At 44.1% G+C, this 11,540-nt stretch overlaps 1 protein-coding gene across 1 annotated transcript; it reads right to left on the reverse strand.

Moving 5' to 3' along the window:
• Positions 1-1,895: 1,895 nt before the first annotated feature.
• LOC146196697 (uncharacterized) lies at positions 1,896-8,313 on the reverse strand. Its single transcript, XM_084596392.1, has 5 exons — positions 8,136-8,313; positions 6,223-6,335; positions 5,149-5,222; positions 3,697-3,768; positions 1,896-2,260 (listed from the first exon to the last, which is right to left on the reverse strand). Exons 1-5 carry the CDS (start codon positions 8,256-8,258, stop codon positions 1,920-1,922), a joined length of 723 nt encoding a protein of 240 aa, XP_084452518.1. The 5' UTR covers positions 8,259-8,313; the 3' UTR covers positions 1,896-1,919.
• Between the last annotated feature and the right edge of the window lie 3,227 nt (positions 8,314-11,540).

Genomic DNA, 11,540 nt, shown 5'->3' on the forward strand with positions numbered 1-11,540 from the left:
TATGTGATGTTAAGAAGATAGTGAGAGACCGGAAAGCGTGGCGTGACATGGTCCATAGGGTCACGAAGAGTCGGACACGACTGAACGCCTGAACTGAACTGAACAACCACTTCACCCCCTTTCTGTTCTTCTAATAGCATGTACCACTTCTTCGAACACAAAGTGCACCACCCTGAACACCAAAATTAAATATTTCAGTAAAGTTACCACCAACTTAAATTTTGGTTGCTGCTTTCGAGTGCTGCTGATTGCTGCTCCGTTTGTATGCGGCGACGTTGAAGCTGCTTTCCCGCCACGATTTGCTGTTGAGAATTCGCCCGATACAAAGACTCGAAGCCGCAGCCCTGACTTCACGACCGAGGCCTGAAGGGTCGGGCACCACGCCAAAGACTTATATGGGCCAATTGTAAGTATTCCATAACTACGTGGCTCGTAAACCATGGTTGCTAGTCTGACGATGACATGTTTTGAAGCTGAGAACACTGCATTTCTTTCCACTACTTCAATTGAGCGACTTGTTCGATCACGATGCATTGACGCTGGAATCTGGATGAGTACAGAACCTAAATTGTCACGGGATGAGATTCGCAAAATCATCTTTTGAGCTACTGTGCGTTTCGAAATTAACTGTTGCATTTATCGCAAATGAGCTTAACAGGGAAGCTCTTCTACCACTACAGAAGTTCTTGCCCTTTTTTGTTTTTCGATCTGAACCACAATGGGGAGAAACGACAAATTATATGTAAGTGCCTGCACCCTTCGAAACCTTGCTTATTTGAAGTAAGCACCAGCTCCCAAAGAGAGAGTACGAAATGTGGATATAGAGAACGAAAGTATGTTTGTTTTCGAGCAACGTTCCCAAGAGTCATCGCATGTCCACTGATCCTAGCCGCACCGTAAATGCCGGGATAATAGAGAGGAACAGAATAGAATTGGTCAGGGAACGAACGCAAGTTGAGAATATTCTAGAGCGAAAAAACAAACTAAAATAAATAGAGACGGGCAGATCACGTTACGCTGAGAGCATCAAACCGGTACCCGCTGATGTTAACGGAGCGGATTCAAAAGAACACAAAGATAGCAGAAGGCGACAGGTGCGCGGATGACGTCAGGAAATCTGCGGGAGAGAGTGGTCAGAGCTTGCGCAAGACAGGTGGTTAATATAGACGAAGGTTAGGGGCCCTCGTTCTGCTTTAGGGCGCATATATAAGCCTGTGATTAGGACGGTCATGATGATGCTCCACAGTGGTACCTATTCAACGTCTCCAATACCCTGATATCTGTGGCACATGTGGTACATTTGTGAGCTTAATAGTCGCGCACTATTAGATTTCTCCGCTAACACCACACACGAAAGCGAAAATCTAACCTCTTCATCTAACTGCTCCTTACTATTCCATCTTTTTTCACCTTCGCACCCGTAGCTAAGAAGTGCTAATAACGTGTGAGATCTATATAGCTAGGTAGGCTCGTTATCGGCGAGGGTTTCAAAGCAAAGCCATTGGAAATAGCGCCGGAAAATGAATTCATAACGACATTCAGAAGAAAAAAAAATACATCTCCCGTGACATCATTTTGTAACCGTTAACGATTCCTTTCTTAATTCATTTTTCTGCTATTTTGCTATAGGCCACTGGGGCTTATGACGTAATCACTGAGTCTTAAGCAAGCAATATCACTCGACGCCAGCCGGATCGAGGGCGCGGCTCATCGAAGGAAAACAAAGAAACAACTATAATTTTACCACGCGTATATCTCGTTCAGACTCACTTCCCATACTCGCGAGCTCTATAGCTTACAGCAAAACCACTTGCTTGTACTTATAAGGTGGCTTAAAACTACTTTAATGAAAAATTTTCATCACATTAATAGTGTCTTTATTGAGCCATAAAAGACAAGGAGAATGTAAGCTGTACACTTTATATGGAGTCCTCTATAACCGGAGGAAGCATTTCAGTATCTATTATAATCTCAAGTTCTGGAGCCTCCTCGACAATTACATTGGACACCAAAACCAATTCTGTTTCCTCCTTAGGCAAATGCTTTCGTCCTCCCTTGTAGTCGTTGTTTCTTCTACAACCGGCGGAACCTCCTTTCCAACTTCCTCGCTTCTTGCTTCCCCGAAGACAGCCAGAACGTTTCCAGGTGATTTTCTTCTGGTACCCGGTTCTCCGCAGCGCCGCACGAGCCTTCATCAGCATGTTGCCTGTGACCACTCCTCCCCTTCTGGTGATCAGCAGAACAAAGTGCGCTCCGGACCCTGCGAGAGAAGGAAGTCGGTACACTACAATACACGCGATTCTTTCCCATTTTCTCCTTTTGTGTCCTTCAAAGTTTGCAGCGCAACTGCTCAATACCGCATCCTACTAACAGAATCACTCAACAAAATTATACCTGGGATTGATATTTCAGTGAAGCTAACTGCAGTGTTTAATAGCTAAGCTAAGCTAAGCTCTGCACGTGGTCACTTTGACAGAGTCGCATCTAAAAATGGCTAACTTTTATTTTACTTGCACAGCGCAAAACTTCCGCGTAATTATAGACGTAGAGTTTGGGTTCCAGCCCAGGAAACGAGTCTAGCTTACCATGAAGGCAAAAAGAATTGTAAACTTCCAATACCGTACTTAGTTTGTATTTAACTTTTGCTTTTCATCTTGTGAGCTCAGAAGCTCCAAAGCTTTAACGTATGCTACCATTCCCTATGGCAGTTGCAAGCCACGAATAGTATTTTTTGCAGTCGTTTTATACCCATTTGAAAGCTTGAACCTCTCAAGTCAGCAGTTGTTTTAATGAATGGATGCATAACTTTCTAAATATCGAAAAAAAAAAGATTACAAGGGTTCAACGCTGCTGAACTAAATATTGAACAAAAGCATTAACTGCGGGTGACCGAGCGTTCTTCTCTTTTTCCTCTTCCTCAGTCCACAGATAAAGCCCCGCTTTAACCAACCGATATGAACGTGCCTTAGTTGCCTATTGGGGTAACGTGAATGCCAGGGTCCTAGCAGGCTCATTCTGACGTCCCATGTGAAACGAAAGATCCAAGTTGGCAGCTCCTGCCGACCGCTTGAGTTGGCAGCCCACCTCTCACCCTAGAGTCACGTGGTATGTGACGTCACAGCGTCACGTGAGTAAGACGTGGCTACCGGCCGCGCTACACTCAAGGCTCGAAACCTAGAGCAGTATTGCTTTCGCAAAAGAAAAAGTTACCGGGTTAAGTGCGTATAGTCATCGATAACCAAAGCAGGCCCAGACGTATTTTACTTCGCCATAGAGACTGCCGAGTCGTGATCGTTAATGCAACAAACAGACCCAGGCGTGTCAGAAACTGCTATGACAGGGTTATTCGCCGAACTCTGCACCATGTGTGTATTTCCGGAAATGCTCGCAGATATCGTATAGGGCATCAAGTAATCCTGGGTCTGTAGCGTTCTGTATGTCGCAAGGTACAAAGAATTTAACTGGTGAACTGTACAGACTTAAATAGACTGTGATAATATACAAGGCAAGAAAAAAACAACTAAAAATAATGCAATACTTAACCTTATTAAAATATGACTGACAGCGCTTATATTTGTTGCCTATTCAGCTTTTTGTTGTGCGAAGTGCACTACAAAGAAATTAATAATGAGGAGCACCTTAGAACTTCTCTAAACATCGGTTAACTCACGCATTCTCAGGACATGATGTGCTCACCTTTAGGCCAGCAGTGGTAAATGAGCGCCCACGTACGGTGGTCCGTCGAGATGAGCTGCTCGAATTGTTTCTCTTCGCGGTGAAAAAGAAAAAATAAATTTCATTAGCACACACGAACACAGCCATACCGTCGTGCTTAGTTGCTGTGGCGGTGGATAATTTCTTACGTATAAATAAGAAAATTATGGGAAGGGCAATGGCTTTTTGTGGGGGCAAGCAAAGGCAGTGCGTCAATCCGGGCGCGAAGGTCACCGACCCAATTTAACTAAGGGGACTTTACTGCGCTTGAGAATAAAAGCGCGAAGAGACTAGGAGGCAAATTTTCGAAGCAAATGCTAATAGAGTTATTTTCGCATTTGTCTGAAATTTAATTTACGCGGAAAGCACGTGAATGCGTTGACATAAAACTTGCGGGTTTGTTTGTTTGTTTGTTTGTTTGTTTGTTTGTTTGTTTGTTTGTTTGTTTGTTTGTTTGTTTGTTTGTTTGTTTGTTTGTTTGCTTGTTTGTTTGTTTGTTTGTTTGTTTGTTTGTTTGTTTGTTTGTTTGTTTGTTTGTTTGTTTGTTTGTTTGTTTGTTTGTTTGTTTGTTTGTTTGTTTTTTCCTCCACTAAATTTATATCATTTTATCAGAAGTGGACTGAAATGTTTTGCCACGTTGAACACCATCTATGCTTTGTCTCTGAACGTTCCAGCATAGAAGCAATGCTATGAACGCACAACGAGCTGTAATCACGCGATCGCTCGCGAGCTACGCTGCTGCGAACACTTCTTTCTCACCCCCACAACCTCCACTTCACAAGCAAATAGGAGGTGAAACATTGATAGCGCACATTTAGGTTAAATAACAAGGCGCTTAAGCCTAGAAATACAGAATGCCACATAAATATTTTATATCGCTTTAAAAGTGTGTTGCCGATCAGGCCTCTACCGTCGCCGCCACCCTTTGCGTCTCCCAACGAAAGGTACTTCACAATAGTGTATGGCCCGAAATGACGCAGCAAGGAAGCCACGGCGGACTGCACACGGGGTTTCGACTCATCGATCACTGCTCACTTTCTCCTGCCGGCGGTCAGCTTCTCCCTAAGCTCTGCATCCTTCTGGCCCTCTCGTCTCCCTGCGTCCTTCCTTGCGGCCAACCTTCTTCCTTTCTTGTTATATGCTTTCCATCCTTGCCTTCCTAAACTCGCTAAATGGTTCGCTCTCTAAAGTCTTTACTTTGGCTGCAAAGGATAAAGGATAACCAGTGTTCATGGGAAATGTGCTGAAACTTGACCTAGAAAGTGCTAGGCCTTTAATATCCCCTTTTATTTTGCGATACCATTTCACCTTGCTTGCTGACCGGGCACTTCGTATATATTCCTAATCCTCCCTGCCCACATTTAATACCATGCTGATGCTATGCTCCATTGCTTCGCTTGTTTGAGTGCCCCTTGTTCACCGCAGATAACTCACCGTCTCGGTAGATGTATATGTCTCCCTTGTGGACCCTGAACGGGTGGTTCGACTTCTCCGCTTTGGCATTTGGCCTGCGTTGAAACCATATGAGCTCCACTGGATTACAGGCAGCTGGATGCTGTCGGTGAGCCAACTTTAGAGAATTTGACTGGCGCTTATGAATTTTAACGCAACGACAAAAAGACTTTTCTGCAAAGCTATTTCGAAAGCAGCCAGCATATGTTTCCAATCCTCCAGCATATGTTTCCAATCCTCATTCGCTTTTCTTTTTTCATTAGTGCGTGATATCTCCTGCGTTCATTATTGCCTCAGTTAAAAGCGTTACAATGCATTCGAGCTATTCTGTTATTGGTCTGTCTTCGTATAGCGCACATAGCCGTGAACGTGGTTTTATCAGGCTACGTTCTTGAGCGTTGCAGCCGAGTGAAATAAGGTTTAAAGTGACTCAGGCTATGAGGTATGAAGCAGCGGAGGATGTCGAAAATTTCGGCTACCTAGGATTCTTTAACATGCACTGACATCGCACCGCACACGGGCTACTTGCATTGCCCCTCAATCGAATACAACGAACTAGTTAATGCACAGCGCGTGGTGTCTTGTGTTCTTTCAGGCAATTTTTTTTTTCTTTCAGCTGGTTGCAACCCTCCTCATCCAGTGACTAAGTGCAAAACGCCCGCACTTTTTTATTTGAGTAATAAAGGTTTCGGTAATTCCATTTAGTGCTATCGTCTAAAATAGCCAGCACAGCACACATTCACCCAGAGCAAGGCGCAGATGATGGAGGTTGATATGCCAGAACACTTAAACTTGGGAACTTAGATACCTTACACGCTACAAATTATACCATATTTCAGTGCACTGTAGTATGCGGGCCTAACAGACTGGATAAGGAACGTAAGGATAGCACAATGCGGACTCTGGAGGTATGGCTGCTATTACCCAAAAGCCGGTTTAACGGTTGTAACAATATGGCCTTTGCTGTGATTGTTACAATGCAGGTATTGTATTAGTTGTAGCAATACATGCGATTGCTCAATACAGCCATTGCATTATGGCTAGATCAATACTGACCCCCTTTTCTTTCGCCTTTCGATCCGCTCCCTCTTCGGGAAGTACGCCCTGGACAGGCACTCGGGGTGTCTACTGCGCGAGTGAAGAGCCTCCAGCCATTCCTTGCGCGCCAACTGTAAAGCGTACAAGTTAGAGAGTCTGCATTCAGCGATAATTAGCACGTGCAAAGTTGAGGAAAGAAAAATATCACAGAGTAACAATTCATGTTCCAGTTCTGCATGTTCAGTTGTACCGTCAGGGCGAAATAGAAGCACCTTGTAATGCACTTTTGTTTCTTGGTTTTATTTTTTTATTTGTCATCTATTTCGTAAAGAAAATTTACCGCTAGGAACCGGTTTCTACATATATGCCTTATAGTTTAAGTTCAAGTAATTTTAATTAGCAAGAAATGGTTCAGTTACCGTAAGCTTACTTATTTTATGCTCTGCAACGTTAGTCCGCAGATGAGTGCTGTAGAAAGACAGCGATTATGGATGCAAGATCTAAAACATATATACTAATAGTCGTGGATAATGAAATTCGACTCCCTTCCACGACTAAACTCCAACTTGAAGTGCCAACAGGTTACATTCATTGGTGCTTACGTTAAACGTTCCTAAGTTGGCAGACGCTTTCCTTCCACTTGCTAAAGGTGCTTCCAGAACATTTTCCCACGATATACCTTAATCCTCGAGCACTCGTCCGCTCATTATGTGCGTGCTGATCGTTGCAACCCCTTATTTTGTATATTTACTAGTGTAAGGAGTATACTTAATTTATTTCCACATACTTGTCAGATTTCATGCAGAGCGCGCTAATTCGGCCGTTGTGAAAATATAACCGAACAGGTTTGTGAGCATTAAAAAATAGCAGCTAATTTTCAAAAAAGGCTTAGGGCAGAGGCCAGCTGTTTCTTTTCTTCTTTTTTTTTTTTTTTTTGCGGAATACCCAGCACAATATTCAAGCAAGAAAATTTAGGAATGGTTTCGCAGATGGAGCACGAATCGCCGCCTTAGAATCTTGCGAAAGGCGACATTTTTTTTTTTAGAGTATACTTCGCAAAGGCATTTATTCGTCATTGGATAAACAAACCCGCGTTGCACGCTTGGATTCACAGGCATCTCTAAAGTAGTAGATAGAACACCGTATGCGGAGCCGCGTTGGGCGGGGTGTGGAGGGGTTGATGGGTTGGCTCACACATATCCGAGGCCGTGCATACAGTAATATTTAACGATGACAGTAACAGGGTTTGTTGCCAGGACTTCTCATCAGATCAGCTACATAATAGTTTTTACTTATAACAGACGAGGGAGACCAGCCAAACATGACACGTCTCGAGCTCGAGAACTCATATCTGTTTCCTGATTATGGTCACGGAAGTCACGTTTACCGCAGCAATTTCTGGGCAGCTTTGATAGCCATTAGTATGCGCCGCTCACTACTCTAACAACATTGGCTCTGACAACAAACACCCTTACACTGACTCATTTTTCAGCACAGCGGTCGAAATCACAGAGTATAATGCCTTTTATGTTGGCAAAAATGGCGTAATAAATGTTTCATCAAACGTACAGCATTTCACCTTTCCTAAATATCCGAGAATGGACAGCGGCAGGCTATATTTTAACGTCACTGTGAAACGAGCTGTGATTTAGCCTGAATGACTCTGCAAAGCTCAGTTTCATTCATAAAGCTTCTGCGAACGCGAGAGAAGTCACTCACGTTGTCACCTTATAATTAAAATTTGCATATAAAAAATCGGCATTTGTTTGTTTCTTTATGATTTGCTGACAACCAGCCGGATATGCCTTAACATTCCAAGCAAACCGTCTTACTTGGTTATGAATCGCGCACAGCCATGGGCAATGTGCGTAACTTTGTGTACTCCCAACAGTGCCTGTGAACAGGAAAGCAACGAAAAGTCGGTCGCGTACCTTGCTCCAGTTAACGTTCATCACGTTCTTGTAGACTCTGCATTTCTCCGGGCCGGACTCGACCAGTGGCGACAGCTGAACGGTGATGAAAAACAGCACCGCAGCTACTGCAAGCCGTTGCATGGCTGTCTATTCTGAAGCGCCCTCTGGACCTGCCTTGGGCGATCCAGCGGCTCAGTAGGCTTGTACCTGGACACATGCGTAAGATAAGATGCATTAGGACCGCGTTGGAAGTGCTTAAAAGGCCTCTTGGGGTATTGAATCAGGAACAGCGCTGTGCTCAATGTAGCATGTATTGGTCAACTCTTTAGATTTTTCGAGCGGTAACGTGGAGGCTTGTATTAAAATCCACCGCTAAGACGATGATTAAAGCGGCAGTCATAACCAAGGCTACGTGCATTTTTGATGGGATCACGAAAAGTGACGGACGCGTCTTGCATATTTATAAGAAATGCAGAACATTTTGGCTAGAATTACAATTCTAATAGCGTGCGAAAATGGGGTTTGTATAAATATTCTGTGGTTGTGGGCCTGGTGCCCTGCTGAATCAAGCGGGGATTGGGGGCCTCCTTATCTGGTGGAAAAATAAAGTTGTTATCACATCACATCAGCTATTCCGCTGTACATATGGCGCCATCTGGGAACCACCGTGTCAGAAGGCGCAGTGTTGACCCTACTTCAACGAGATTATCGCAGCTGCGGTGTTGATTGCCTTATATCTGGAACCCCTCAGTCTTAGTACAATTAACAGTGCAGCCATCCGTGGTTTCTCTCTGGCTCAATGTGAAGTTAAGATTTTAGCCTACGCTGACGATATCGCCCTCTTTTGTTCTGACAAAAAGAGTGTACTTGAGGCTTTACACTTGACTGAACAGTTCTGCGATGTATCAGGCGCGGCTGTTAATTTACATAAATCCAAAGGCTTTTGGTTGGGTCATTGGGGCACTAGGCCAAGCCACTTTGGAGACATAAGCAGGGACTATAATGCTCTTCAGTACCTAGGGGTTCCGCTGCACCAAGTTCGCAACAGCGCAGCCTACTGGTATTCACAAATCGTACCCATGCAGCGACAAGCGCAAGCTTGGATGGGTAGGGAACGCAATGTGTTTGCTAGGGCGCAGGTCTGTAACATATTTTTGTTTGCAAAGCTTGCGTATGTCCTTGAAATTTAGCATAGTGCGAGGAGGAAGGTACAAGTTATACACAGAATATTCGAAACATTTGTGTGACGCTCTCAATGGGAACCCATCCTGCGTGACAACTTGTTCCTTCCCTTAGAGTTTGGTGGAGTAGGCCTTGTACACTTGTTTGTGCATCAACTTGTTTCCCGTTTTTTGTTTTTCAAATTGGCAAACTACCCGTTTCTTGTAGCTGTGCTCATTAGGCGTCTTAGTCCCCTCATTTGCCTTACTTATTCGCACCGACTGGGCAGGCTCGTGAGGGGCCTTTATGGAGATTCCTTAAGGAGGTTGCTGAAACGTTTATTTTCTCACTGTATAGCTTCTCGAGAAAGCAGATGATCCGGGTTCTCACTGAGTCTTTGTTGCCTACACCGTTGTATCAGTAGCTTTATCTGAGGTTTTTGGGCACCACTGTTCTAAAGCGTGTTAGGCAAATGCGCATTCAGGCAGCCGCAAAAATATTTTTTTTTTCAAACTACACACAGCGACGTTGCCTGTAAAGACATTTCTTCATGATAAGGAGATATTTGTGCCCTGGACGGTGAATTTCCGTCTCTGTAACGTGTCTAAAACAACTGGACATTGTTTTATTCTGAGCCTTGATGCTATGTTCTTTTGGGACATATTACAAAGAACTCTTAAAAAGGACATTGAAATTACACCATGTACAATTAGATTTTTGCCTCCCGAAAAAAACTCTGTCGTGCCTTACGATCTATTTATGTTGATGGGACTGTTCAGTCTTTGGCAAAACCGCGTGATGGACAGAGCCACCAAGATCGTTCAAATCCGTGTTTCGGGAGCAGTGTACTTTGGTGAGCAGTGTGCATGCTGCACGTGAAGAACTTTCAAACTGGATGCCGTATCTATATGCATGTGCTTGCTTCCCAGAATTTTGGTGTTTTGATGATGGTGCATTGTCGGGCTAGGGATATAGCGGGCTCGTATTAAGCAGCCCGGCAACTTTAGACATGGACAAGTTTAAGTAAGTGGAGTTTTTTTTTTCCTTTTTTACGGAAGTTTTACCATGCAATAAAGAAAACAAAAAGGCTGCGGTGGCTCAGTAATTAAAATTCTGGGCTTCTAAACACGAGTACCCGACTTCGAACCCAGCCGGTTCAAAATCCGCTTCGGTGGGATTTTGCTTTGTGAAGTACCCCAAGAGGTAAGCCATTGTTCAGTCATATGTCACCATCACTCTCTCTGCTGGCTGGCGAACTTGACAGACCCGTCGGGGAGACTCGCGCGTAGGAGCCGTTATTTCGGACTTAGTTTGAATTACCTGCGCATAACAACGTGGTTGTGACCTCACGAAAGAGCATAGCCAATCAGAGCGACGGCACAACCGTTAGACGATTTAGTTAGGCTCTGACTCTGCGTATTACTGCTTTTGCACTGAAAACATCATGCGGATTGACGTCCAAAAAAGTCATTTGAAAAGATATATCCTAGATGGCTTCGAATCAAAGTAACTTGATACCATTTTTCTTTTTATCTCTTCCACTGAGACAGTTAAAATTGTGACTCACGCTTGATAATCCGGCTGGTTTGACAGTTTATTCTGCCGGCGGCTACTAATTTGCTCTATTATTTATGTTTTATATATTGCATCAGCGATGTCACGTTCGTGAAATTTGCTTTGGTGTATGAAATTTGTCCCCAGATCAGGTGCGATTCCAGTGTAAATTTATGCGGCAAGTGAACAAGCTCAGCTGTTAGACTGGTACTGCTCAGGACAGCATTGGGCTCGTGAAAGGCAAGCGCGCAAATTGCGCAGTTTCACTGTGATGTCCTCAGTTGGTATCATGTAATCCCTCATGTAATGCCCCATAACAGGGGCCTTTGAGGTACAATAAATAAATAGATAAATATACGACTAATTAGGCGCTTTGTGGCGACCGCTCAGTGGTGTACTGAAGTTAATTGTGCGTGTGCGCAGCCATCCTTCTTTGCAATTACACTGCATTTATTTGGCGATAAGAACTCCCAAAATGGCACGATGCTCCGCCTTTAAGGGTCTCACACGACAGCATTAATTTCTCCCATCTGCGGCTCCCTTAGCGGATCTTCGTTCGTGTACACGTCACTCGCTTAATCAATCTTGTCTCAATTAGTGTCTCCGTTATCTCGCACATATTCATTATTGTACAGTCGGAAGCTACCACGTGATGCGAAAAGCTACCCGGGATAGACATAACCGTGGTCGCCTTTATAGTGGTGCTCA

The sequence above is a fragment of the Amblyomma maculatum genome, chromosome 3 (assembly GCF_055883805.1).
Source record: "Amblyomma maculatum isolate TAMU_Amacu chromosome 3, ASM5588380v1, whole genome shotgun sequence".
Lineage (NCBI taxonomy): Eukaryota > Metazoa > Arthropoda > Arachnida > Ixodida > Ixodidae > Amblyomma > Amblyomma maculatum.